The 27,952-nt window shown below is 36.6% G+C and overlaps 1 protein-coding gene across 1 annotated transcript; it reads left to right on the top strand.

Annotated features, from left to right (window-relative positions):
- Positions 1 to 8,814: 8,814 nt before the first annotated feature.
- Positions 8,815 to 13,630, top strand: npffr1l2 (neuropeptide FF receptor 1 like 2). Its single transcript, XM_061905036.1, has 3 exons — positions 8,815 to 9,145; positions 10,946 to 11,045; positions 12,496 to 13,630. The coding sequence occupies exons 1-3, from the start codon at positions 8,815 to 8,817 to the stop codon at positions 13,457 to 13,459; spliced, it is 1,395 nt and encodes a 464-aa protein (XP_061761020.1). The 3' UTR covers positions 13,460 to 13,630.
- Positions 13,631 to 27,952: the final 14,322 nt, after the last annotated feature.

Here is a 27,952-nt window from a genome sequence, read left to right as displayed (position 1 = left end):
TCCGTTAGGAATGTCGTAGAGACATGAAACAAAAACTTCTATGTAGAACTGAGTTAGACCTACAATTCATAATTTTACTTTCTGGGGCAAAAATCAACAAAAAGTTGGCCAAAACCCCTTCAATACAACATTTTTCGCAAAAAATGCTATTTTTGCCTCTTTGAGCTGTAATTTGACCCCCTTAACATGCTTCAAAACTCACCAAATTTGACACACACTTCGGTATAGCAAACCTTCCCAAGTTATTAAGCAACCAAACCCCAAAGATGAAAATTGCGCGCTAGCGCCCCCTAGGAAGAAAACAACAACAACAGACTGCTCATAACTTCCGTTAGGAATGTCGTAGAGACATGAAACAAAAACTTCTATGTAGAACTGAGTTAGACCTACAATTCATAATTTTACTTTCTGGGGCAAAAATCAACAAAAAGTTGGCCAAAACCCCTTCAATACAACATTTTTCGCAAAAAATGCTATTTTTGCCTCTTTGAGCTGTAATTTGACCCCCTTAACATGCTTCAAAACTCACCAAATTTGACACACACTTCGGTATAGCAAACCTTCCCAAGTTATTAAGCAACCAAAACTCAAAAATGAAAATTGCGCGCTAGCGCCCCCTAGGAAAAGAAAACAACAACAGACTGCTCATAACTTCCATTAGGAATGTCGTAGAGACATGAAACAAAAACTTCTATGTAGAACTGAGTTAGACCTACAATTCATAATTTTACTTTCTGGGGCAAAAATCAACAAAAAGTTGGCCAAAACCCCTTCGATACAAAATTTTCGCAAAAAATGCTATTTTTGCCTCTTTGAACTGTAATTTGACCCCCTTAACATGCTTCAAAACTCACCAAATTTGACACACTTCGGTATAGCAAACCTTCCCAAGTTATTAAGCAACCAAACCCCAAAAATGAAAATTGCACGCTAGCGCCCCCTAGGAAAAAACAACAACAACAGACTGCTCATAACTTCCGTTAGGAATGTCGTAGAGACATGAAACAAAAACTTCTATGTAGAACTGACTTAGACCTACAATTCATAATTTTACTTTCTGGGGCAGAAATCAACAAAAAGTTGGCCAAAACCCCTTCAATACAAAATTTTCGCAAAAAATGCTATTTTTGCCTCTTTGAACTGTAATTTGACCCCCTTAACATGCTTCAAAACTCACCAAATTTGACACACACTTCGGTATAGCAAACCTTCCCAAGTTATTAAGCAACCAAACCCCAAAAATGAAAATTGCGCGCTAGCGCCCCCTAGGAAGAAAACAACAACAACAGACTGCTCATAACTTCCGTTAGGAATGTCGTAGAGACATGAAACAAAAACTTCTATGTAGAACTGACTTAGACCTACAATTCATAATTTTACTTTCTGGGGCAAAAATCAACAAAAAGTTGGCCAAAACCCCTTCAATACAACATTTTTCGCAAAAAATGCTATTTTTGCCTCTTTGAGCTGTAATTTGAACCCCTTAACATGCTTCAAAACTCACCAAAATTGACACACACTTCGTTATAGCAAACTTTCCCAAGTTATTAAGCAACCAAACCCCAAAAATGAAAATTGCGCGCTAGCGCCCCCTAGGAAAAAACAACAACAACAACAGACTGCTCATAACTTCCGTTAGGAATGTCGTGGAGACATGAAACAAAAACTTCTATGTAGAACTGACTTAGACCTACAATTCATAATTTTACTTTCTGGGGCAAAAATCAACAAAGAGTTGGCCAAAACCCCTTCAATACAAAATTTTCGCAAAAAATGCTATTTTTGCCTCTTTGAACTGTAATTTGACCCCCTTAACATGCTTCAAAACTCACCAAATTTGACACACACTTCGGTATAGCAAACCTTCCCAAGTTATTAAGCAACCAAACCCCAAAAATGAAAATTGCGCGCTGGCGCCCCCTAGGAAAAAACAACAACAACAGACTGCTCATAACTTCCGTTAGGAATGTCGTAGAGACATGAAACAAAAACTTCTATGTAGAACTGACTTAGACCTACAATTCATAATTTTACTTTCTGGGGCAAAAATCAACAAAAAGTTGGCCAAAACCCCTTCAATACAAAAATTTTCGCAAAAAATGCTATTTTTGCCTCTTTGAACTGTAATTTGACCCCCTTAAAATGCTTCAAAACTCACCAAACTTGGCACACACATCAGTACTGGCAGAAATTGTTATCTAATGAAAAAACTAAACCCGAAAATTAAAAAAATGCGCTCTAGCGCAATTTTTGAATAAAACACAGCAAAAACTGCTCCTAGGAAGAAAACACAAACAAAATTGCTTGTAACTTCCAGTAGGAATGCCGGGAAGACATGAAATAAAAACTTCTATGTAGGTCTCACTTAGACCTACATTTAGATGATTGACATCCTTCGGCAAAAATCAACAGGAAGTTAAAAATTACCCCTTCAAAATAAAAGTTTTGTAAAAACCCGTCACCTTTTTCAAACGTAAACTCCTCCGAGTGCGTTTGTCGTTTCGGCTTCAAACTCACACAGGAGAGAGTTTGAACCCTTTTGATTAAAACTATCCAACAAAGTTTTGATTACTGCTCCGGTTTTGATTTTACGCGCCTTCAAAGAACCCCTGCGCAAAGTTTCCTAAAAAATGTCATTTTTGCCTCTTTGAGCTGTAATTTGACCCCCTTAAAATGCTTCAAAGTGCAAGTTAAAGCACTACTATGCAAAGCGAAAGCCATTTATCAACAACATCCAGAAACGCTGACCTGTAATTTGACCCCCTTAACATGCTTCAAAACTCACCAAATTTTACACACACATCAGGACTGGCGAAAATTGCCGTCTAATAAAAAACCAAACCCCAAAAGTCAAAATTGCGCTCCAGCGCCCCCTAGGAAAAAACCCAGACAAAACTGCTTGTAACTTCTGTTAGGAATATCGTAGAGACATGAAACAAAGACCTCTATGTAGGTCTGACTTAGACCAGGGCTTGACGGCGGCCAAAGGCGGACCCCACCAACGCTGCTTGCAGCTTTAATTTTTATTATTATGCAAGTTTAAAATCTCTAGATCAGCATGCCACTGTGAATTGTTCCTGTTTGCGGATGACTCGGCCCTGCTGGTATCCGGCAAGGACAAGTCACAGGTGGAACAAATCCTCAGTGCTGAACTCAATATTTGCACCTGGCTCGCTGACAACAAGCTATCCATACACTTAGGTAAAACGGAATCCATCCTATTTGGGTCCCACATCAAACTTAAGAAGGTCAGTGACTTCACTATAAAAGTGGGTGACATTGTTATCACCAGGAAGGATGAGATCACCTACCTAGGTTCCATTCTAGAGGCTAATCTTTCCTGTGATAAAATGGCAACCAAGGTGATCAAAAATATCAACCAAAGAACGAGATTCCTCTACAGAATCTCCTCTCTGGTCAACAAAAGCACCTTGAGGATTCTAGCGGGAACTCTCATTCAACCCTTCTTCGATTACGCTTGCACCTCCTGGTACCCCAGCACCTCCAAAACCCTTAAATCTAGACTGCAAACATCCCAGAATAAGCTAGTCCGGTTACTTTTCGACCTCCATCCCTGATCACACCTCAATGCAACCCACTTCCTCAAAGTGGGCTGGCTCAGGGTGGAGGACAGAGTAAAACAACTTGCACTGAGCCTGGTCTATAAAATCCGCTACACCTCCTTGATACCGAAGTACATGTCAAACTACTTCCTTAGTTTGACATAACCACAACACCAGGGGGAGCTCCACAAACCACGTTAAACCCAGATTCGGATCTAACAAAGGTCTTAACTCAGTCTCTTTCTATGCCACATCAATGTGGAATGCACTCCCAACAGGTATAAAAGTAAGTGCATCTCTATATTCCTACAAAACCGCTCTAAAACAACACCTCCAGGCAACTTCAACACTTTACTAATACCCTCCTCCATTCACATCCCATCTCCCCGGATTATAAACAAGTCAAATGTACTTCTAATGTATATACTTGTTCTTATGCTATGTGAACTCACTATGTTCTCTGCTGGCTGTACATATCCTACTAAATAAGACCTACACTCTTTCAATGTCCACATTTCTCTGTTGATGCAATTGTTGATGACTGAAGTTCTGATATCAACCAAAGCTCCTCATCCCACCCCCCGGATTGTAAATAATGTAAATAATTCAATGTACATACTATGATGATTAACTTGCGTGATGACTGTATTATGTTGATAGTATATATTTGTACCATGAATTGATTAACGTGGACCCCGACTTAAACAAGTTGAAAAACTTATTGGGGTGTTACCATTTAGTGGTCAATTGTACGGAATATGTACTGAACTGTGCAATCTACTAATAATAGTATCAATCAAGGGTCACCAACGCGGTGCCCGCGGGCACCAGGTCGCCTGTAAGGACCAGATGAGTCGCACGCTGGCCTGTTCTAAAAATAGCTCAAATAGCAGCACTTACCAGTGAGCTGCCTCTATTTTAAAAATTGTATTTATTTACTAGCAAGCTGGTCTCGCTTTACTCGACATTTTTAATTCTAAGAGAGACAAAACTCAAATAGAATTTGAAAATCCAAGAAAATATTTTAAAGACTTGGTCTTCACTTGTTTAAATAAATTAATTAATTTTTTTACTTTGCTTCTTATAACTTTCAGAAAGACAATTTTAGAGAAAAAATACAACCTTAAAAATGATTTTAGGATTTTTAAACACATATACCTTTTTTACCTTTTAAATTCCTTCCTCTTCTTTCCTGACAATTTAAAGCAATGTTCAAGTATTTTTTATTTAACTGTAAAGAATAATAAATACATTTTGATTTAATTCTTCATTTTAGCTTCTGTTTTTTCGACAAAGAATATTTGGGAAATATTTCTTCAAACTTGTTATGATTAAAATTCCCAAAATATATTCTGTCAAATGTAGAAAATCTGTAGAATCAAATTTAAATCTTATTTCAAAGTCTTTTTAATTTTTTTTTAATTTTTTGTTCTGGAAAATCTAAAAGATATAATGATTTGTCTTTGTTAGAAATATAGCTTGGTCCAATTTGTTATATATTCTAACAAAGTGCAGATTGGATTTTAACCTATTTAAAACATGTCATCAAAATTCCCAGATTAATCTTAATCAGGAAAAATTAGTAATGATGTTCCATAAATTCTTTTCAGTTGAATTTTGAATTTTAAAGAGTCGAAATTGAAGATAAACTATGTTTCAAAATTTAATTTTCATTTTTTTCTTGTTTTGTCTTCTTTTAAACCGTTGTTTTCATCATTTATTCTCTACCGTAAAAGGAAAAAAATGTACGACGGAATGACAGACAGAAATACCCATTTTTTATATATATATATATAGAGAGAGAGAGAGAGAGAGATTTATTTATTAAAGGAAAATTGAGCAAATTGGCTATTTCTGGCTATTTATTTAAGTGTGTATCAAACTGGTAGCCCTTCGCATTAATCAGTACCCAAGAAGTAGCTCTTGGTTTCAAAAAAGTTGGTGACCCTGCTTTAGATCAACATTAAAAAAAATAAAAATAAAAATGCAATATTTTCACCCAATAATTTTTTTCAGGTGGAATATTTGAGATTATATAATAATTGGAGCTTTAATTTTGGATTTTGATTCATTATTATTTTTGGAGCAATGACACTTAGAAACAAATCACACTAAAATAATTGGGCATCCAAAAGTCTCCTACTTATTAAAGTGTTAAAGAATAAATTGAAGTGAAGTGAATTATGTTTATATAGCGCTTTTCTCTATTGACTCAAAGCGCTTTACATAGTGAAACCCAATATCTAAATGACACTTAAACCAGTGTGGGTGGCACTGGGAGCAGGTGGGTAAAGTGTCTTGCCCAAGGACACAACGGCAGTGACGAGGATGGCGGAAGCGGGAATCGAACCTGCAACCCCCAAGTTGCTGGCACGGCCGCTCTACCAACCGAGCTATGCCGCCCCAAATTATAAATTTTTTTTTACTGTTTACTTTTAGCACAATAATCTCGAGATCAACTTCAGATATACCCGTCAAATTTAAGTTTTATTGTTGTTTATGTTTTGTTTGTTTGTTTTAGGGCCTTCTTTAAAAAAAAAAAAACAGCTCCGTTTTTTTGTATGGCAAAACGCAAAATATGCAACATTTTCCCCCAAAAAACATCTCAAAGTGGAATATTTAATGTGACGTAATCGAAGCCTTGAATAGGTCAATAATTCAAAATGACATTGATTTTGATTCATTATTATTTTTTGAAGAAAGAAACAGCCTGCATGGCAGCTTTGTGTTATTAGAGTAATAAACATTGCAACAATTTCTTGATACATTTCACCTGTTTGCTCTTTTATACCACTTTTTATGTTTTTAATTTTTTCAATTGTATTCTAAAGATGTGCCGTGGGGCCGTTAAAAAATGACCCGCGGGCCACACTTTGGACACCCCTGCAATAGAGATGAACCAAAACCAACTCAATGAATGGAGCAAAATTAGAGACGTCCAAAAATGGCTTTTTTGCCGATATTGTCCAACTTTTAATTACCGATTCCGATATCAACGGATACCGATATAAACAGTCGTGGAATTAACACATTATTATGCCTAATTTTATTCCGATGTCCCGTTGGATGCATTAAACAATGTAATAAGGTTTTCCAAAATAAATCAACTCAAGTTATGGAAAAAAATACCAACATGGCACGGCCATATTTATTATTGAAGTCACAAAGTGCATGTTTTTTTTTAACATGCCTCAAAACAGCAGCTTGGAAATTTGGGACATGCTCTCCCTGAGAGAGCATGAGGAGGTTGATTTGGGGGGCGTATATTGAGTTAGTGCTGAAAGGGATTCTGGGTATTTGTTCTGTTGTTGTTATGTTGTGTTATGGTGCAGATGTTCTCCCCGAAATGTGTTTGTCACTCCTGTTTGGTGTGGGTTCCAATCATTTTAGAACTTGCAAGCGTACTTCTTACTCGTCGTCGCCATGACTGTTTCTTCTTCGTTCTTCTGCTTCGTCTTTGTTATGTTTTTGGACATTACTACTTGCCGTAGTTGTGAAACAATGCATGATGGGAATCCGGATGTTGTGGGTCGGCTGGAATAAACACACGCTGAGAAATAGCTCTGTGCCTGCCTACTTTATGGGTTTTTGATAAACCTATGGATAACGGACATATATATAATAGTCCCCTTCTTGTTGTGTGTGCAGTTGTGCACCGAGCTCCAAAAGTTATAACGTGACTGCTTATAAGGAGGACAAGCGAACGTGACGACAGGCTGTCCTCACTCAGGTCTGGCTGGAAATCGGGAGAATGGTTGTTTCAGGAGAGGCACTGAAATTCGGGAGTCTCCCGGAAAATTTGGGAGGGTTGGCAAGTAGGAGTGTGGGTCAAGACCGAAAGAATAAGATCGCGGATACAGGCGGCCGAAATGAGTTTCCTCAGAAGGGTGGCTGGCATCTCCCTTAGAGATAGGGTGAGAAGTTCAGTCACCCGAGAGAGACTCGGAGAAAAGCCGCCGCTCCTTCGCTTGGAAAGGAGTCAGCTTAGGTGGTTCGGCATCTCGTGTGGATGCCTCACGAGTGTCTCTCAAGGGAGGAGACCCCGCGGTAGGCCAAGGACTAGATGGGGGGATTACATCTCTCTGGCCTGGGAACGCTTTGGGATACCCCAGGAGGAAGTTGTTATGGTAGCTCTTGAGAGGGAAGTCTGGGGGTCTCTGCTGGAGCTGTTGTCCCCGCGACCCGATTCTGAATAAGCGTTTGAAGATGGATGGATGGATGAAACTCCCTATTTTTGGACTTGTACTGAACAGCAATACACCAATCAACTTCGAGCCTAATAACACTAACTGCATCATGCTTTTTGTGCCAGAGCACAGCAATACCTCCCACTATCCTCCCTCTTACAATTCCCACGGACAGGTCAGTCGTTGACTCACCGGCTCCATGAAAGTTATCATTAAAATAATTGTGGCCAAACAGCTACATTTTTGTTTCATCTGACATCACACAGACAAAGATGAGACCTTGTGGAGGAAAGTTCTGTCGTCAGATGAAACAAAAATTGAGCTGTTTGGCCATAATTCCCAGCAATCTGTCTTTTTGGGGTGGGATGAGTGGCATCGTTGGGATATAAAAAACACATGTATTATTTTGACATTTAGAGCAGACTGTACGGAGCGTACCACTCTGTACAGCGACGTTTTAAAAAGTCATACATTTTACTTTTTGAAACTGTTGAAGGATGCTGGTATGTTTAAGAGTTCTTCCTTTTTACACAGCCATGTTTAGAGTAGCTAGTACTTTTCCTTTGTGTATTCTATCAGTCGGTCTTTGTCTTCAGATCCCAGGTTAGTGTCGTAAACCATCGGAACATGATCACAGCCCCTACGTCTCTCTCACGTTATGGTGTTGAGAGGAGGGGGCGGAGGGCTTTCTTTTGTGTGAAAAGGGTGGGTTTTTCCCTTGGAATTCCAGATCAACTTGAGCAGCCGATATGAATGTATTGGTTAAGCTGATCTCCCAAAGCTTTGGAATAAACTAAAAAATATTCCAAGTCTGTCTTGATGGTCCTTCTTACTCAGCATATATGTCATCGAAAGAACTTGGGATTGACCAGTAACTTAGATTCCCTTGGAGGAAGAACTGGTCTGACGCAATAAACCCGATACTGATCATTTCCGATGTTACATTTTAAAGCATTCTTCGGCCGATAATACCGGCAGTCCGATATTTTTGGCGATCTCTCGTCCCAACGTGTAAATAAAATTACACGGTTAACTCACAACCAATTTTTCTTTTCCAGGAAAGAATGGCGATGCTGAGCAACCTCGGAGATGAAATGCCGGAGATGGAACTTGGATCAGCCAACACTTCCAATACCAGCCTGTCTGATTCCATGCACAACATTACCTTGTTACCTTATTATCCGCATGCATTGTATGTGGCCACAAGCTATATGCTGGCATACCTCTTCATTTTTTTGCTGTGCATGGTGGGCAACCTGCTTGTGTGCCTGATCGTCCTGGGAAGCCGTCGTATGCGAACCGTCACTAACATTTTCATCCTAAATCTGGCCGTCAGTGACCTTCTGGTGGGCATCTTCTGCATCCCTACAACGCTTGTGGACAACCTTATTACAGGTAATTAAAAAGTCATTCTGTCATGATGCAAGACTATTAGTTTAAATAGGACCTATGATGATTTGAATCTACATTTAATACACTTCCTTGTGGTCAAGAGCAGAGATCTTCAAAAGGGAGATCCGCAGAGATACTGCAACAATGGTTGACTTTTTATTTTATATATTTTTTTATAAGCATCCAGAATGTAACCGTTGGTCTTTTGCTCTGCGTTGTGTGGATTTTATGGTACACGACCGACACCATGGGTTTCTGCTCAGATGCACTTTACTGATAATACACAGAATACAATTCTTGTAAATAACAAGAATTGTTATATTCAGGTGTACTGGAGAGGAGGCTACGCCGGATAGTCGAACCTCAGACTATGGAGGAGCAGTGTGGTTTTCGTCCTGGTCGTGGAACTGTGGACCAGCTCAATACTCTCGGCAGGGTCCTTGAGGGTGCATGGGAGTTTGCCCAACCAGTCTACATGTGCTTTGAGGACTTGGAGAAGGCCTTTGACCGTGTCCCTCGGGAAGTCATGTGGCGAGTGCTCAGAGAGTATGGGTTATCGGACTGTCTGATTGTGGCAGTCTGCTCCCTGTAGGATCAGTGTCAGAGCTTGGTCCGTATTGCCAGCAGTAAGTCGGACACGCTTCCAGTGAGGCTTGGACTCCGCCAAGGTTGCCCATGGCACAGATTCTGTTCATAACTTTTATGGACAGAATTTCTAGGCGCAGTCAAGGCGTTGAGGGGATCCGGTTTGGTGGCTGCAGGATTAGGTCTCTGCTTTTTGCAGATGATGTGGTCCTGATGGCTTCATCTGGCCAAGATCTTCAGCTCTCACGGGATTGGTCCGCAGCTGAGTGTGAAGGGACTGGGATGAGTTTTGTCCTTGCACAGATAGAAAAAATGCAGCTTGACCCCGACTTAAAACAAGTTGAAAAAGTTATTCGGGTGTTACCATTTAGTGGTAAATCGTACGGAATATGTACTGTACTGTGCAATCTACTTATACAAGTTTCAATCAATCAGTCAATCAATCCATAGTGGATCTAACATAATAGTGTGAGAGTCCAGTCCATAGTGGATCTAGTTAACAGTGTGAGAGTACAGTCCAAAGTTGGGCCAGCAGGAGACCATCTTGAGTGGAGACAGGTAAGCAGCGCAGAGATGTCCCCAACTGATGCACAGATGAGGGGTCCACCCTGGGTCCCCACTTTGGACGGCTCGCGCCTCATCTATGGTCACCGAATCTGTGCCCCCCCCACCCCCCCTCCCTCTCCACAAAGGAGATGGGGGAAGAGCAGAAAAGAGACGGCAGATCAACTGGTCTAAAAGGGGGTCTATTTAATGGCCAGAGTATAAAAATTAGTTTTAAGATGGGACTTAAATGTTTCTACTGAGGTAGCATCTCTAACTGTTACCGGGAGGGCATTCCAGAGTACTGGAGCCCCAATAGAAAACGCTCTATAGCCCGCAGACTTTTTGGGGGCTGTGGGAATCACTAATAAGCGGGATTTCTTTGAACGCAGATTTCTTGCCGGGACATATGGTACAATACAATCAGCAAGATAGGATGGAGCTAGACCGTGTAGTATTTTATACGTAAGTAGTAAAACCTTAAAGTCGCATCTTAAGTGCACAGGAAGCCAGTGCTGGTGAGCCAGTACAGGTATGTATATATGTATATAGGTATTTAAAGGTATACACACTATAGGCGTAATATGATCAAACTTTCTTGTTCTTGTCAAAAGCGATACCGTGACTGTTTTTTTTTCCAATTTTAACTCTACTGTATTTTTGTTTTATTAACAGGTTGGCCCTTTTCCAAAATAATGTGCAAGCTGAGCGGTTTTGTTCAAGGCGTGTCTGTGTCTGCATCGGTCTTCACGTTGGTGGCCATAGCTGTCGAAAGGTTAGTGTCATTATTTTTACTTAAATGTGGTCTTGATACAGTTTGTCCTACAATAGGAACCCACAGTGCGTAATGTCACGTACCCCAGGATCCCTTCCCAGTCGATCTTTCTGAGCTCTCTGGTAGATCCCGAAAAATATTTGGGAAAAATAAATGGAGCACTCTCCCTTCCCGGCGAGTGACCAACAGACCTGCCTTACAAGCACAAATTTTAAACTTTGAACACGCCCGTACACCTTGCGGCTCTCCAGACATGAACTCTGCCTTGGCCAGCCTCGAGCTCGGTCCCCAAAACCCAACAATAGAGACGCCAGCTTGAAGTCATCATGTTAAAAGAGCACACGCGATGAAGATCTACAAAAGCAATTTTCGTAGGATTCTGTTTGTTTTCTGTTTTTGGTACGTGTTTGATTTTGGAGATTAAATCATGTTCCTACCTGCAAGCCTTTGTCCAGAATGGTCCGTCTGCATCCCGGGGGAACGAACCCCGCAGTAAGCTGGCTGCCCTTTGTCACCGATTCTGTTCATAACTTTTATGGACAGAATTTGTAGGCAGAGTCAAAGCGTTGGGGGGATCCGGTTTGGTGGCTCTAGGATTAGGTCTCTGTTTTTTGCAGATAATGTGGTCCTGATGGCTTCATCTGGCCAGGATCTTCAGCTCTCACTGGATCGGTTCGCAGCCGAGTGTGAAGCGACTGGGATGAGAATCAGCACCTCGTCCGGAAAATGGTGACACTGCCCCAAGTGGAGGAGTTGAAGTACCTAGGAGTCTTGTTCACGAGTGAGGGAAGAGTGGATGGTGACATCGACAGGCGGATCGGTGCGGCGTCTTCAGTAATGCGGACGCTGTATTGATCCGTTGTGGTGAAGAAGGAGTTAAGCCGGAAGGCAAAGCTCTCAAATGATCGGTCGTTCTACGTTCCCATCCTCAGCTATGGTCATGAGCTTTGGGTTATGACCGAAAGGACAAGATCACTGGTACAAGCGGCCAAAATGAGTTTGGGTCTCTCCCTTAGAGATAGGGTGAGAAGCTCTGCATCTGGGGGGAACTCAAAGTAAAGCCGCTGCTCCTCCACATCGAGAGGAGCCAGATGAGGTGGTTTGGGCATCCGGTCAGGATGCCACCCGAACGCCTCCCTAGGAAGGTGTTGAGGGCACCGGGAAGACCCAGGACACGTTGGGAAGACTATGTCCCCCGGCAGGCCTATGAACACCTTGGGATCCCCTGGGACCCTAAGGTGGTAAGCTTAAAAGCTTAAAAAGATGGATGGATGGATGGATGTATTCTGTATTTATCAACCATTTACTCAACGTGCCAACTTTGCTGGTTTTGGGTTTTTTACACAACTGAATGAAATCCTCGAAGTCTGGTGATTGCTTAACGTTTTCCAGGGCTTGTACAACGGGAGCTGTGATTTGTCTAATATTTCTTATTTTTTCCCCCCGACAGGTTTCGCTGCATCGTGTACCCTCTGTACCCCAAGCCAACCGTACGTGTTGCCCAGGCAGCTATTGTGCTGATCTGGGTGCTCGCCATGGCCTTCATGTGTCCAGCTGCGGTCGCACTGACCGTGGAGGAAGTTCCTTTTCACAACATGGTCTACAATGAAGATTTCAACCACACAATACCTCTGCAGATCTGCTATGAGAACTTTGCCAACCCCAAGATGACCAAGGTTTACACGGCGGTTCTTTTTGCGCACATCTACGTGGTGCCATTGATGGTCATCGCCGCCATGTACGGCACCATCGGAGTCAAACTGTGTTCACCCGGGGTCGCAAATCGAAGGCCACACGGGGCCAACATTCAGCGGGCGGTTTCTCAGAGAAAAATCCGGGCGATAAAGATGCTGGTCCTTGTGACTTTGCTTTTTATGTTGTCATGGTTACCACTCTGGACCCTAATGCTGATGGCAGACTACGCCGGTTTGGAACAAGACCAGCTGGATCTATTGATCAGCTACATCTTCCCTTTCGCCCATTGGCTGGCATTCTCGAATTCCAGCGTCAACCCCATCATCTACGGCTACTACAACGACAACTTCAAAAGAGGATTCCAGTTGGTGTGCAAGTCCAGGGGCTTCTCCAATCTGTTGGAGTGGCAGGTGTGGGGGAGGATTTCCGGCTGTTTTCGGAAACAAAACGTGCAAACAACGTTAGAAGCTACCAACTGCGGAGATAGCGGCGGCCGTAACAACCGGCTACTCTTTGGACTGAGAAACCGAGTCCACAATCAAATGTTCAGTGACAAAGCTGAGCGAGATGTGGCGGCGAGAGCAGGGCGTACGGGCCGAAGAAGTGTTTCAGAGCAGGGCATAGAAATGTTAGCTTTGAGTAAAAAAAACAACCACGGCGGACATTTGGCGAAAGAAAATGTGGTGTCCGTCTCACTCTATCGAGCGTGGGATAACTGAGTTCGCTTCAGATGAAGCCAAAGGTGGAATTGTTACAACCTACTTATATCGTAGTCTGTAGAAACTGCCCACTTTAACTGCAACCATGTTCAGCTGGTCAAGAACAATACTTGACAACCGTCAGCTTCAAACACGGATGACATCTATTACGCAAGACAAGAAGCAAGGAAATAAACAGAGACAGAGTTCAATTTTGCTCAATTTGAGGAGAAACGTGTCGACCTGTAACCTCTTACAGCGTCCCCCACGCTCGATATCTATTTGGATATTCCCTGTCTACATAACAACAGCTGTTTCTAAAGGAATGGGGGGTATGTAAACAGACAAAAAGATGCCTCGGGCTTGGACTGGTCCTGGATCGAGCTTGGGAAGGTTTTGGATCACAATAGATAACCCCTCCCGTCCTTTCCCATTGTACACAGCGGAATTTTACCAGCCTTTGGTTTGTTGCAACAAAGACCACCTCTTTTCTGTTCACTGGGAACTCAGAGAACAAAGTTTTTTTGATAACTTACATACAATTTTTCGGACAATAGCCACTACCTCCTTATTTCCACTTTGAGAATGTCAATTGTAAAGCACTTAACTCTCCAAATGCCACGAGGCATCACAAGGTTACAGTCATCAGCGTCAACACTGTTTACAGAAGTCCATGTTGGGTTTTCACCCATAGAGTATTTTTGTACCGTAAAGTGATTTGACACAGTTACCTCATTTACCTACTGAGTCTCAGACCGAACCAGAAACCTTTAGGTTGTGATACAACCGCCGGAGCAAAGGCGTTGATTGGTGTGGCCATAAAGGTGTGAGGACTAGTTTTGGTATTGGTTATGTCGACAACAGTTGATGTTGACATTAGTCAGCCAATCCGAAGCCCTTACGTCGTCAACTGTAGATATCGCCTGCTACTTACCTGCACTCGCCGGTTATGTTTATGCAGGGTTGTGTTCTAGACGGGGGTGTAGAACTTGTATCTTTTTGAGAGCAACATCACAGTTAGAACTGGGGCCGCTCGTAAAATCGAATATACAGTCGTGATCAAAAGTTGACATACACTTGTAAAGAACATAAAGTCATGGCTGTCTTGAGTTTCCAATTGTTTCTACAACTCTTATTGTTTTTGTGATAGAGTGATTGGAGCACATACTTGTTGGTCACAGAAAACATTCATGAAGTTTTGGTTCTTTTATGAATTTATTATGGGTCTACTGAAAAAGTGAGTAAATCTGCTGGGTCAAAAGTTGCTTACATGTTCCTTGGCAAGTTCCACAAGCTTCTGGTTGAATTTTTGGACCGCTCCTCTTGACCAAATTGGTGCAGTTCAGCTGAATGTGTTGGTTTTCTGACAGGGACTTGTTTCTTCAGCGTTGTCCACACGTTTAAGTCATTCTAAAACCTTAAAGGGGAACATTATCACAATTTCAAAAGGGTTAAAAACAATAAAAATCAGTTCCCAGTGGCTTGTTGTATTTTTTGAAGTTTTTTTCAAAATGTTACCGGTCTCGGAATATCCCGAAATAAAGCTTTAAAGTGCCTTATTTTCGACTCTCTGCGAAGACACTGGCCATTTCCCTGTGACGTCACACAGTGCTGCCAATGTAAACAAACAATGGGAATACCACAGCAAGATATAGCGACATTAGCTGGGATTCAAACTCGGATTTCAGCGACTTAAGCGATTCAACAGATTACGCATGTATTGAAACAGATGGTTGGAGTATGAAAATATTGAAGAAGAAACTGAAGCTATTGAGCGACTAGCTATTGATGCTATTCATAGCTATAGCATGGCCGAATAGCTGCGTTAGCATCGCCGGTAAAATGTGCGGACCAAACGATCAGGACTTTCGCATCTTTTGACACTGGAGCAACTTAAATCCGTCGATTGGTAAGTGTTTGTTTCGCATTAAATGTGGGTGGAAGGAAATGTAATATAGTTGCAAATGCATCTACAGGTTATCCATACATCTCTGTTCCATGTCTGCTTTAGCACCGCCGGTAAATAGCATGTTAGCATCGATTAGATGGCAGTCAAAATCAACAAAACTCACCTTTGTGATTTCGTTGACTATCGTTGCAAATGCATCTGCAGGTTATCCATACATCTCTGTGCCATGTCTGCCTTAGCATCGCCGGTCAAATGTGGAGACACTCTGGTACATTCAATGGGGGTCTGGTGGCAGACACTTTGGCATCTCCGGGCCAGTGGTGCAACTTGAATCCCTCCCTGTTAGTGTTGTTACACCCTCCAACAACACACCGGCGAGGCATGATGTCTCCAAGGTTCCAAAAAATAGTCGAAAAAACGGAAAATAATGTGTTGAAAATGAAAATGGCGGGTGTGTTACCGCGGCGACGTCACATTCTGACGTCATCGCCTCCAGCGCGATAAACAGAAAGGCGTTTAATTCGCCAAAATTCACCCATTTAGAGTTCGGAAATCGGTTGAAAAAATAGATGGTCTTTTTTCCTGCACCATCAAGGTATATATTGACGCTTACATAGGTCTGGTGATAATGTTCCCCTTTAACGTTACGTTTTTTTTGTGGCATTATAAAAGCGCACTCCATTATTGTTCATGCTCACCAATATTCTCGTTGGCCACCACGGCTGCAAAATGAGCCCTCAGAAATGGTCCAAAAAACGGGATTTATTGTAAAAGTGTTCTATCCCTACTATTTTATTAGTGTGATGTTTCTTGTATGTCTTTGTACGGTTTGCACTTTTGTTGTTGTTGACAATTTTCCCCATGTCCCAATGTAAAGTGGCATTTAGAACGAAAAAAAGCTCTTTGTTGTGAAAATGTAACATGCTACTTGACATATTGTTATTGTGTGACCATACTTTAGAGCAGGGGTCGGGAACCTTTTTGCCTGAAAGAGCCATGAAAGCCAAATATTATAAAATGTATTTCTGAGAGAGCCATATAATATTTTTTAACACTGAATACAAATAAATGTGTGCATTTTTAAGTAAGACCAACATTTTAAGAATACTATAAGTATCTTCTTCTTTTTAATAACATTGTTATTCTGAAGCTAATGAATAAAACCATTAATGCGACTTCTTGAACAGGAACGGTAGAAAACGGATGGATGGATTAAAATGCATGAGAATGTTTTATAATTTGAACGTTATTTTTAACACTGTGATTACCAGCGGAATTATTCATTACTTATCGCTGTTTTTTTCAACCACTGTGCCGCGGCACACTGTAGTGTGCCCTGAGATACAGTCTGGTGTGTCGTTGGAGAGATTATGTAATTTCACCTATTTGGGTTGATAATATTTTTTGCAAACCTGTAACTATAATTCAAAAATGTGCTGTTATTGAGTGTCTGTGCTGTCTAGCGTGTAATACTCTTCCATATCAGTAGGTGGCAGCAGGTAGCTAATTGCTTTTGTAGATGTCAGGAACATGGTATGTCGTGATCACAATATGCGGGAGGCAGCATGTAGGTAAAAAGGTATCCGACACTTAAACTAAAATTAAACAAAAGGCGAGTGCTGCTAAGAAAAGGCATTGACGCAAAGCAAAATTAAAACTGAACTGGTTGTAAAGTAAACAAAAACAGAATGCTGGACGACAGCAAAGACTTACAGTGTGCGGAGCAGACGGCGTCCACAAAGTACATCCGTACATGGCATGACAATCAACAATGTCCGCACAAAGAAGGAGTGCGTCCGCACAACTGGAATAGTCTTGATTGTAAAAACAAAGCAGGTGCGATGAATCGCGTTCAAGGACGACATGAAACTGCTACAGGAAAATACCAACAAAAGAAGAAAAGCCACCAAAATAGGAGCGCAAGTCACACAGGAAAACACCGAAAAAACTCAAAATAAGTTACGGCTTGACAGTACACCTAGAGCAGGGGTGCCCATTACGTCGATCGCGAGCTACCAGTCGACCGCGGGGGGTGTGTCAGTCGATCTCCAGCCAGGCTTTTAAAAAAAAATAGACCTAAAAATGAGTGATCATCAATCTTCACCAAGACGTCACTTAAATGACATTCACGGTACCGGAGGGTCTTGTGAGATGACGCTGGCTGCTGCAAGATCATTATTATGAAAATATGACCGAGAGGAAGGCGAGAAACACTTTTTATTTCAACAGACTCTCGCGCCGTACCTTCCGTCAAAACTCTAAAGGCCGACTGCACATTTCCTATCTTCACAATAAAAGCCCTGCTTCATGCTGCCTGCGCTAACTAAATACAGAGTCTGGGAAAACTGGCGTGCACAAGCGATCCCTCAGAAAGCTGGCGTGCACATCACTTGTGCACGCCAGCTTTCCGAGACTCTTATTTTGTTAGCGCAGGCAGCATGAAGCAGGGCTTTTATTGTGAAGATAGGAAATGTGCAGTCGGCCTTTAGAGTTTTGACGGACGGGACGGCGCGAAAGTCTGTTGAAATAAAAAGTGTTTCTCGCCTTCCTCTCTGTCATTTTTTCATAATAATGAACTGGCAGCAGCCAGCGTCATCTCACAAGACCCTCGGGTGCCGTGAATGTCAATCAAGCAAGCTACGGAATTTGCCGCCAATGTTTTTCTTGTAAAGTGTATGGAAGCTGGATGAATTAGATGCCAAAAAGCAACCACTTTCATGTGGTATTGTACAGAAAGGACAACTTCTTTTCTCCTCCATTTGAAAATGTGGGCGTTATCATCATTACTGTCTGATTCCAATCAATGCAAGTCATCAGAATCAGGTAATACACCAACTTATATTCTTGTCTTCGTGAAAGAAAGACATCTATATGTGTTACACATGCTTGTATTATCATTAAACACATTTAACTTGTTTACAAAAATGTCTCTTTCATAAATAAATAAATATAAATGATATATATAAATGAGGTAGATCCCCTCGAGTTGGTCAATTGAAAAGTAGCTCGCCTGCAGAAAAAGTGTGGGCACCCCTGACCTACATAGAGACAAGAGCTATTGCGAGAACAATTTTTTTTTTGTCAATATCAGCTACTGAGTTTAATTTTTTTAATGTTTTCTGCTGGTGGTGCGCCTCAGAATTTTTTCGTTGAAAAAAATGTGTTTTGGCTCAAAAAAGGTTGAAAAACACTGACTTATCGTGTTAAGCAATGCCAGCTAAGATTTATCTGAGAGCCTAATGCAGTCATCAAAAGAGCCACATCTGGCTCTAGAGCCATAGGTTCCCTACCCCTGGTTTAGAGCAGGGGTCACCAAGAGGTCGCCCGTAAGGACCAGATGAGTCGCCCGCTGGCCTGTTCTAAAAATAGCACAAATAGCAGCACTTACCAGTGAGCTGCCTCTGTTTTTTTAAATTGTATTTATTTACTAGCAAGCTGGTCTCACTTTGCTCGACATTTTTAATTCTAAGAGAGACAAAACTCAAATAGAATTTGAAAAGCCAAGAAAATACTTTTAAGACTTGGTCTTCACTTGTTTAAATAAATTCATTTATTTTTTTTACTTTGCTTCTTATAACTTTCAGAAAGAAAATTTTAGAGAAAAAAATACAACCTTTAAAATGATTTTAGGGATTTTTAAACACATATACCTTTTTTACCTTTTAAATTCCTTCCTCTTCTTTCCTGACAATTTAAATCAATGTTCAAGGATTTTATTTTTTTTTATTGTAAAGAATAATAAATACATTTTTATTTAATTCTTCATTTTAGCTTCTGTTTTTTCATTGAAGAACATTTATGACATTTTTCTTCAAATTTATGATTAAAATTAAAAAAAAGTATTTTGGCAAATCTAGAAAATCTTTAGAATCAAATTTAAATCTTATTTCAAAGTCTTTTGAATTTCTTTTAACATTTTTGTTCTGGAAAATCTATAAGAAATAATGATTTGTCTTTGTTAGAAATATAGCTTGGTCCAATTTGTTATATATTCTAACAAAGTGCAGATTGGATTTTAACCTATTTAAAACATGTCATCAAAATTCTAAAATTAATCTTAATCAGGAAAAATTACTAATGATATACCATTATTTTCAAAAAGATTCATATTAGTTAGTTTTTTCTCTTCATTTTTTTTGGTTCAAGTCAAAATTGAAGATAAACTATGTTTCAAAATTTTATTTTCATTTTTTTCGGGTTTTCTCCGCTTTTAAACCGTTCAATTAAGTGTTTTTTTTCATCATTTATTCTCTCCAAAAAAACCTTCCGTAAAAGGAAAAAAAAAATACGACGGAATGACAGACAGAAATACCCATTTTTATATAGATATAGATTTATTTATTGAAGGTAAATTGAGCAAATTGGCTATTTCTGGCAACTTATTTAAGTGTGTATCAAACTGGTAGCCCTTTGCATTAATCAGTACCCAAGAAGTAGCTCTTGCTTTCAAAAAGGTTGGTGACCCCTGCTTTAGAAAACACTCATGTCATGTCGTGGAGTGGAGATGGCTTAGAAATATAATCAATACAGGGCGATTTAACAAATGTTGCCTCGCAAGCTAATTGTCAAGTTCCAACACTGATGACATCTATTAAACAGACGAAGAAGCAAGGAATCAAACAAGAGACAAAATCGAATTCAGCTCAATCGAGGAGAAACGTCTGGGTTCTGACGAAAAGATTGCACGCCTCCTCTTTTATTTGGACTTTCCCTGGCTACACGGCAAAAGCTGTTTCTAAGGGAAGGGGGTCGTAAACAGCTGCTGCCTTTGGTCACCAAAACGGTGCCTGGAGGAGAGTCGGGCCCTACTTCCTCTCCGCTTTTCCTGTGGATTACGATACATCAAAGAAGCCGACACCTTCGTGTCGCTTCCCATCCTACACAGTGGAGTTTTACAATCCTTTTGCTTGGTAAGATCAAGGACGGCTTTTGTCCTCTCGCCGGCAACTCGTTGAAACACGAAGTTTGGTGATAACTTAGATACAATTATTCTGACACTAATACCGTATTTCCTTGAATTGCCGCCGGGGCGCTAATTAATTTAAAACCTCGTCTCACTCCGGCGTTTACCAAAGGCATGCGATAAATTTAGGCCCGCGCTTATAAATTTGAGTGTGATGTAAGGATACCATCATGAAAAGCACATTTAATTAAAAACAAATATTGTGGTTTTTACCTTTACTTATAATTGAAGTCCATGCGCAGCTCCTTCTGATCAAAAGCATCGATAACTTGTTTATAGAAGTCTTCCTTATCATTCTTCAGTTTTAAAAGTCTCTCCGTCTCTTTATTACCTCCTGCTTCCATTGAAAGTCCAGTTTAGAAAACTGTTTTGTTTTTAGATATGTAATCCTCCATGTTAAAAGTGCAAGCGAGAGGAAAAAATAAACGATCGCTGCTTGTTGTCACTTCTTCTGCAGCCGAGTAGTCGCAAGAAGGATCACTAGCGCCCTCTACCACCAGGTAGTCATTTAATGACTCATATTTGACACACGCAGCTACGGTATATTAATAAAACATAGCTGCTTACTGTTCTTTTTAGCATATTCAATAGTTTGGACCTTAAATCCTACTGAATATCTCTTAATCTTCTTCCCTTTATGCGATTTCAAACGATTGAAATCAGCCTCCTCCATTTTGAAAAGGATGACAGGTGAAGTGTCACTCGTGACGTGACGAGTTTGACCCTGTGGAAATTCTAGGTATATGCTAATTATTTTGCGAAATGAGTTGGATCCGGCGGAAATTCTAGACATGCGCTAATAAAAATAAAATTTTGCGAAACGAGTTTGACCCGGCAGTAATTCTAGACAGGTGCATACTATATAATTCAAGGAAATACGGTATTATGTAATTGAATGTAAAATGTCAATTGAATTTTTGAGCCAGCCTTTTGTGAATATTTCATCCATGTTATATAAGCCTCATGTACCTTAAGTGTATACTTGCATGTGTACAATATATGTGAATTTGTTCTCTGTTACACGTTTCACGTGTTGATTAAACACCTGTATGTGTTATTAAAAATGTAACGTGGAAGTAACATACGTCATAAATCTGTACGAGTTGTTTTTGCTCACTCGAAGTCTTTGGAGCTCCTTATGAATAACTTGCAAGCGTCCTCGTTAGGAAAAAGGAAACACAATTTCTGTGGCTATTCATGGCTTAATTAAAACAGCCTTGGCCAAAGCGTGGCCCGCCGGCTATTTCCAGATCCGCCCTGTTAATTAAAAAAATATATATATTAAATAATAACACATTATATTTTTAAACACGGCACTAATTATTATTTTTTTGTTAATTAAAAGATAAAGCTATTAATGTACTTGAACGGACTATGCAGTGCACCGGTAAATAAGCCGCACCCACTCAATTAAAAAAAAATGTAATTAAAGATAAAAAAAATCACGTACAAGCCGCAGATTTATATATTGTGAAATGAGTTATTTTCACATAAATATATTTTAAGAGCTGTTTATTTCAACCAAAAGGAAACCCATGTGCACCTTAGGATAGGACAGGTTTTTATTGTGGTTGCACAAGTACAAGGAAACTTTGTTTCAAGATTAGACAAACAACATTTTACAGCAGGTCGCCCGTAAGGACCAGATGAGTCGCCCGCTGGCCTGTTCTAAAAATAGCTCAAATAGCAGCACTTACCAGTGAGCTGCCTCAATTTTTTAATTTTTTTTTTTTACCAGCAAGTTGGTGTCGCTTTGATCCACATTTTGAATTCTAAGAGAGACAAAACTCAAATAGAATTTGAAAATCCAAGAAAATACTTTAAAGACTTAAATAAATTCATTTTTTTTTCTTTGCTTCTTATAACTTTCAGAAAGACAATTTTAGAGAAAAAATACAACCTTAAAAATGATTTTTAGGATTTTTAAACACATATACCTTTTTTACCTTTTAAATTCCTTCCTCTTCTTTCCTGACAATTTAAATCAATGTTCAAGTATTTTTTTTATTGTAAAGACTAATAAATACATTTTAATTTAATTCATCATTTTAGAATATTTGTGGAATATTTCTTTGAACTTATTATGATTAAAATACAAAAAAAATATTCTGGCAAATCTAGAAAATCTTTAGAATCAAATTTAAATTTTATTTCAAATTCTCTTAAATTCTTTTTAAATTTTTGTTCAGGAAAATCTAGAAGAAATAATGATTTGTCTTTGTGAGAAAAATAGCTTGGTCCAATTTGTTATATATTCTAACAAAGTGCAGATTGGATTTTAACCTATTTAAAACATGTCATCAAAATTCTAAAAATAATCTTAATCAGGAAAAATTACTAATGATGTTCCATGAATTATTTTTTAAATTTTTTCACAAAGATTCGAATTAGCTAGTTTTTTTCTTCTTTTTTTTCAGTTAAATTTTGAATTCATATATTTGTTTACTTTGCTTCTTAAAATTTTCAGAAAGACAATTTTACAGAAAAAATACAACCTTAAAAATGATTTTAGGGATTTTTAAACACATATACCTTTTTACCTTTTAAATTCCTTCTTCTTCTTTCCTGACAATTTAAATCAATGTTCAAGTATTTTTTTTATTGTAAAGAATAATAAATACATTTTAATTTAATTCTGCATTTTAGCTTCTGTTTTTTGGATGAAGAATATTTATGAAACGTTTCTTCAAACTTATGATTAAAATTAAAAAAAAATATTCTGGCAAATCTAGAAAATCTTTAAAATCAAATTTAAATCTTATTTAAAATTCTCTTAAATTCTTTTTAAATTTTTGTTCAGGAAAATCTAGAAGAAATAATGATTTGTCTTTGTTAGAAATATAGCTTGGTCCAATTTGTTATATATTCTAACAAAATGCAGATTGGATTTTAACCTATTTAAAACATGTCATCAAAATTCTAAAATTAATCTTAATCAGGAAAAATTACTAATTATGTTCCATAAATTATTTTTTTAATGTTTTCAAAAAGATTCGAATTAGCTAGTTTTTTTCAGTTGAATTTTGAATTCATATATTTTTTTACTTTGCTTCTTATAACTTTCAGAAAGACAATTTTAGAGAAAAAATACAACCTTAAAAATGATTTTTAGGATTTTTAAACACATATACCTTTTTACCTTTTAAATTCCTTCCTCTTCTTTCCTGACAATTTAAATCATTGTTCAAGTATTTTTTTTTTTATTGTAAAGAATAATAAATACTTTTTAATTTAATTCATCATTTTAGAATATTTGTGGAATATTTCTTCGAACTTATTATGATTAAAATACAAAAAAAATATTCTGGCAAATCTAGAAAATCTTTAGAATCAAATGTAAATCTTATTTCAAATTCTCTTGAATTCTTTTTAAATTTTTGTTCAGGAAAATCTTGAAGAAATAATGATTTGTCTTTGTTAGAAATATAGCTTGGTCCAATTTGTTATATATTCTAACAAAGTGCAGATTGGATTTTAACCTATTTAAAACATGTCATCAAAATTCTAAAATTAATCTTAATCAGGAAAAATGACTAATTATGTTCCATAATTTTATTTTTTTTTTTTTCAAAAAGATTCGAATTAGCTAGTTTTTTTCTTTTTTTTTTCAGTTGAATTTTGAATTCATATATTTGTTTACTTTGCTTCTTATAACTTTCAGAAAGACAATTTTACAGAAAAAATACAACCTTAAAAATGATTTTAGGGATTTTTAAACACATATACCTTTTTACCTTTTAAATTCCTTTTTCTTCTTTCCTGACAATTTAAATCAATGTTCAAATATTTTTTATTTTTTTTATTGTAAAGAATAATAAATACATTTTAATTTAATTCCTCATTGTAGATTCTGTTTTTTCGACAAAGAATATTTGTGAAATATTTCCTCAAACTTATTATGATTAAAATACAAAAAAAATATTCTGGCAAATCTAGAAAATCTTTGGAATCAAATGTAAATCTTATTTCAAATTCTCTTGAATTCTTTTTAAATTTTTGTTCAGGAAAATCTTGAAGAAATAATGATTTGTCTTTGTTAGAAATATAGCTTGGTCCAATTTGTTATATATTCTAACAAAGTGCAGATTGGATTTTAACCTATTTAAAACATGTCATCAAAATTATAAAAGTAATCTTAATCAGGAAAAATGACTAATTATGTTCCATAAATTATTTTTTTAATTTTTTCAAAAAGATTCATATTAGCTAGTTTTTTTCTTCTTTTTTTTTCAGTTGAATTTTGAATTCATTTATTTTTTTACTTTGCTTCTTATAACTTTCAGAAAGACAATTTTAGAGAAAAAATACAACCTTAAAAATAATTTTTAGGATTTTTAAACACATATACCTTTTTACCTTTTAAATTCCTTCTTCTTCTTTTCTGACAATTTAAATCAATGTTCAAGTATTTTTTTTATTGTAAAGAATAATAAATACATATTAATTTAATTAATCATTTCAGCTTCTGTTTTTTCGACGAAGAATATTTGTGAAATATTTCTTCAAACTTATTATGATTAAAATACAAAAAAAATATTCTGGCAAATGTAGAAAATCTTTAGAATCAAATTTAAATCTTATTTCAAATTCTCTTGGATTATTTTAAAATTTTTGTTCAGGAAAATCTAGAAGAAATAATGATTTGTCTTTGTTAGAAATATAGCTTGGTCCAATTTGTTATATATTCTAACAAAGTGCAGATTGGATTTTAACCTATTTAAAACATGTCATCAAAATTCTAAAATTAATCTTAATCAAGAAAAATGACTATCTTCCATAAATTATTTTTTTTATTTTTTCAAAAAGATTCTAATAAGCTAGTTTTTTTCTTATTTTTTTCAGGTGAATTTCGAATTCATATATTTTTTTACTTTGCTTCTTATAACTTTCAGAAAGACAATTTTAGAGAAAAAATACAATCTTAAAAATGATTTTTAGGATTTTTAAACACATATACCTTTTTACCTTTTAAATTCCTTCTTCTTCTTTTCTGACAATTTAAATCAATGTTCAAGTATTTTTTTTATTGTAAAGAATAATAAATACATTTTAATTTAATTCATCATTTTAGCTTCTGTTTTTTCGACGAAGAATATTTGTGAAATATTTCTTCAAACTAATTATGATTAAAATTAAAAAAAATATTCTGGCAAATCTAGAAAATCTTTAAAATCAAATTTAAATCGTATTTCAAATTCTCTTGAATTGTTTTAAAAATTTTGTTCAGGAAAATCTAGAAGAAATAATGATTTGTCTTTGTTAGAAATATAGCTTGGTCCAATTTGTTATATATTCTAACAAAATGCAGATTGGATTTTAACCTATTTAAAACATGTCATCAAAATTCTAAAATTAATCTTAATCAGGAAAAATTACTAATTATGTTCCATAAATTATTTTTTTAATGTTTTCAAAAAGATTTGAATTAGCTAGTTTTTTTCTTCTTTTTTTCATTTTAATTTTGAATTCATTAATTTTTTTATTTTGCTTCTTATAACTTTCAGAAAGACAATTTTAGAGAAAAAAATACAACCTTAAAAATGATTTTTAGGATTTTTAAACACATATACCTTTTTACCTTTTAAATTCCTTCCTCTTCTTTCCTGACAATTTAAATCAATGTTCAAGTATTTTTTTTTATTGTAAAGAATAATAAATACATTTTAATTTAATTCATCATTTTAGCTTCTGTTTTTTCGACAAAGAATATTTGTGAAATATTTCTTCAAATTTATGATTAAAATTAAAAAAAATATTCTGGCAAATCTAGAAAATCTTTAGAATCAAATGTAAATCTTATTTCAAATTCTCTTAAATTCTTTTTAAATTTTTGTTCAGGAAAATCTAGAAGAAATAATGATTTGTCTTTGTGAGAAAAATAGCTTGGTCCAATTTGTTATATATTCTAACAAAATGCAGATTGGATTTTAACCTATTTAAAACATGTCATCAAAATTCTAAAAATAATCTTAATCAGGAAAAATTACTAATGATGTTCCATGAATTATTTTTTAAATTTTTTCACAAAGATTCGAATTAGCTAGTTTTTTTTCTTCTTTTTTTTCAGTTAAATTTTGAATTCATATATTTTTTTACTTTGCTTCTTATAACTTTCAGAAAGACAATTTTATAGGAAAAATACAACCTTAAAAATGATTTTTACGATTTTTAAACACATATACCTTTTTACCTTTTAAATTCCTTCCTCTTCTTTCCTGACAATTTAAATCAATGTTCAAGTATTTTTTTAATTGTAAAGAATAATAAATAAATTTTAATTTAATTCATCATTTTAGCTTCTGTTTTATCGACGAAGAATGTTTGTGAAATATTTCTTCAAACTTATTATGATTAAAATACAAAAAAAATATTCTGGAAAATCTAGAAAATCTTTAGAATCAAATGTAAATCTTATTTCAAATTCTCTTAAATTCTTTTTAAATTTTTGTTCAGGAAAATCTAGAAGAAATAATGATTTGTCTTTGTGAGAAAAATAGCTTGGTCCAATTTGTTATATATTCTAACAAAATGCAGATTGGATTTTAACCTATTTAAAACATGTCATCAAAATTCTAAAAATAATCTTAATCAGGAAAAATTACTAATGATGTTCCATGAATTATTTTTTAAATTTTTTCACAAAGATTCGAATTAGCTAGTTTTTTTTCTTCTTTTTTTTCAGTTAAATTTTGAATTCATATATTTTTTTACTTTGCTTCTTATAACTTTCAGAAAGACAATTTTATAGGAAAAATACAACCTTAAAAATGATTTTTACGATTTTTAAACACATATACCTTTTTACCTTTTAAATTCCTTCCTCTTCTTTCCTGACAATTTAAATCAATGTTCAAGTATTTTTTTAATTGTAAAGAATAATAAATAAATTTTAATTTAATTCATCATTTTAGCTTCTGTTTTATCGACGAAGAATGTTTGTGAAATATTTCTTCAAACTTATTATGATTAAAATACAAAAAAAATATTCTGGAAAATCTAGAAAATCTTTAGAATCAAATGTAAATCTTATTCCAAATTATCTTGAATTCTTTTAAAATTTTTGTTCAGGAAAATCTAGAAGAAATAATGATTTGTCTTTGTTAGAAATATAGCTTGGTCCAATTTGTTATATATTCTAACAAAGTGCAGATTGGATTTTAACCTATTTAAAACATGTCATCAAAATTTAAAAATTTTAATGACATGTTTGATGACTAATGATGTTCCATAAATTATTTTTTTTAATTTTTTCAAAAAGATTCGAATTAGCTAGTTTTTTTCTTCTTTTTTTCAGTTGAATATTGAATTAATTTATTTTTTTACTTTCAGAGAGAGAATTTTTACAGTGAATGCAAGGCCGGCATACCTGGAGGATATTTTCCACGGTGAGAATGAACTGACTACAAGAATGCAAGGCCGCAATGAAACCTTGCTGAAAAACACCTCCGCTAACAACGTGTGCGACGTGGCAACCTTGAAATGTTCTCACTCACAAAAAATGGCAGAACTGTAAACATTTTACTACCCTTTGACTGCTCAGCAGTTGTTGGAAAGGACAGGACTTTACAGGAGGAACTTACTGAACTGAGACAAAATTGTGGTTTAAAGTTTTTGGTTGACTGCGGCCTAGGTGTTCCTCGTT

This window comes from Nerophis ophidion, linkage group LG07 (assembly GCF_033978795.1).
Source record: "Nerophis ophidion isolate RoL-2023_Sa linkage group LG07, RoL_Noph_v1.0, whole genome shotgun sequence".
Lineage (NCBI taxonomy): Eukaryota > Metazoa > Chordata > Actinopteri > Syngnathiformes > Syngnathidae > Nerophis > Nerophis ophidion.
Note: the sequence above shows the minus strand (reverse complement) of the source record. Positions and strands in the feature narration are given on the sequence as shown.

What these genes read in the sequence shown, in the direction of transcription:
- npffr1l2 (XM_061905036.1), top strand. Translation starts at nt 8,815, where the DNA reads ATGGCGATGCTGAGCAACCTCGGAGATGAAATGCCGGAGATGGAACTT. An exon ending in TGTGGACAACCTTATTACAG is followed by an intron (nt 9,146 to 10,945) that starts GTAATTAAAAAG and finishes TTTTATTAACAG; the next exon opens with GTTGGCCCTTTTCCAAAATA. An exon ending in GTGGCCATAGCTGTCGAAAG is followed by an intron (nt 11,046 to 12,495) that starts GTTAGTGTCATT and finishes TCCCCCCGACAG; the next exon opens with GTTTCGCTGCATCGTGTACC.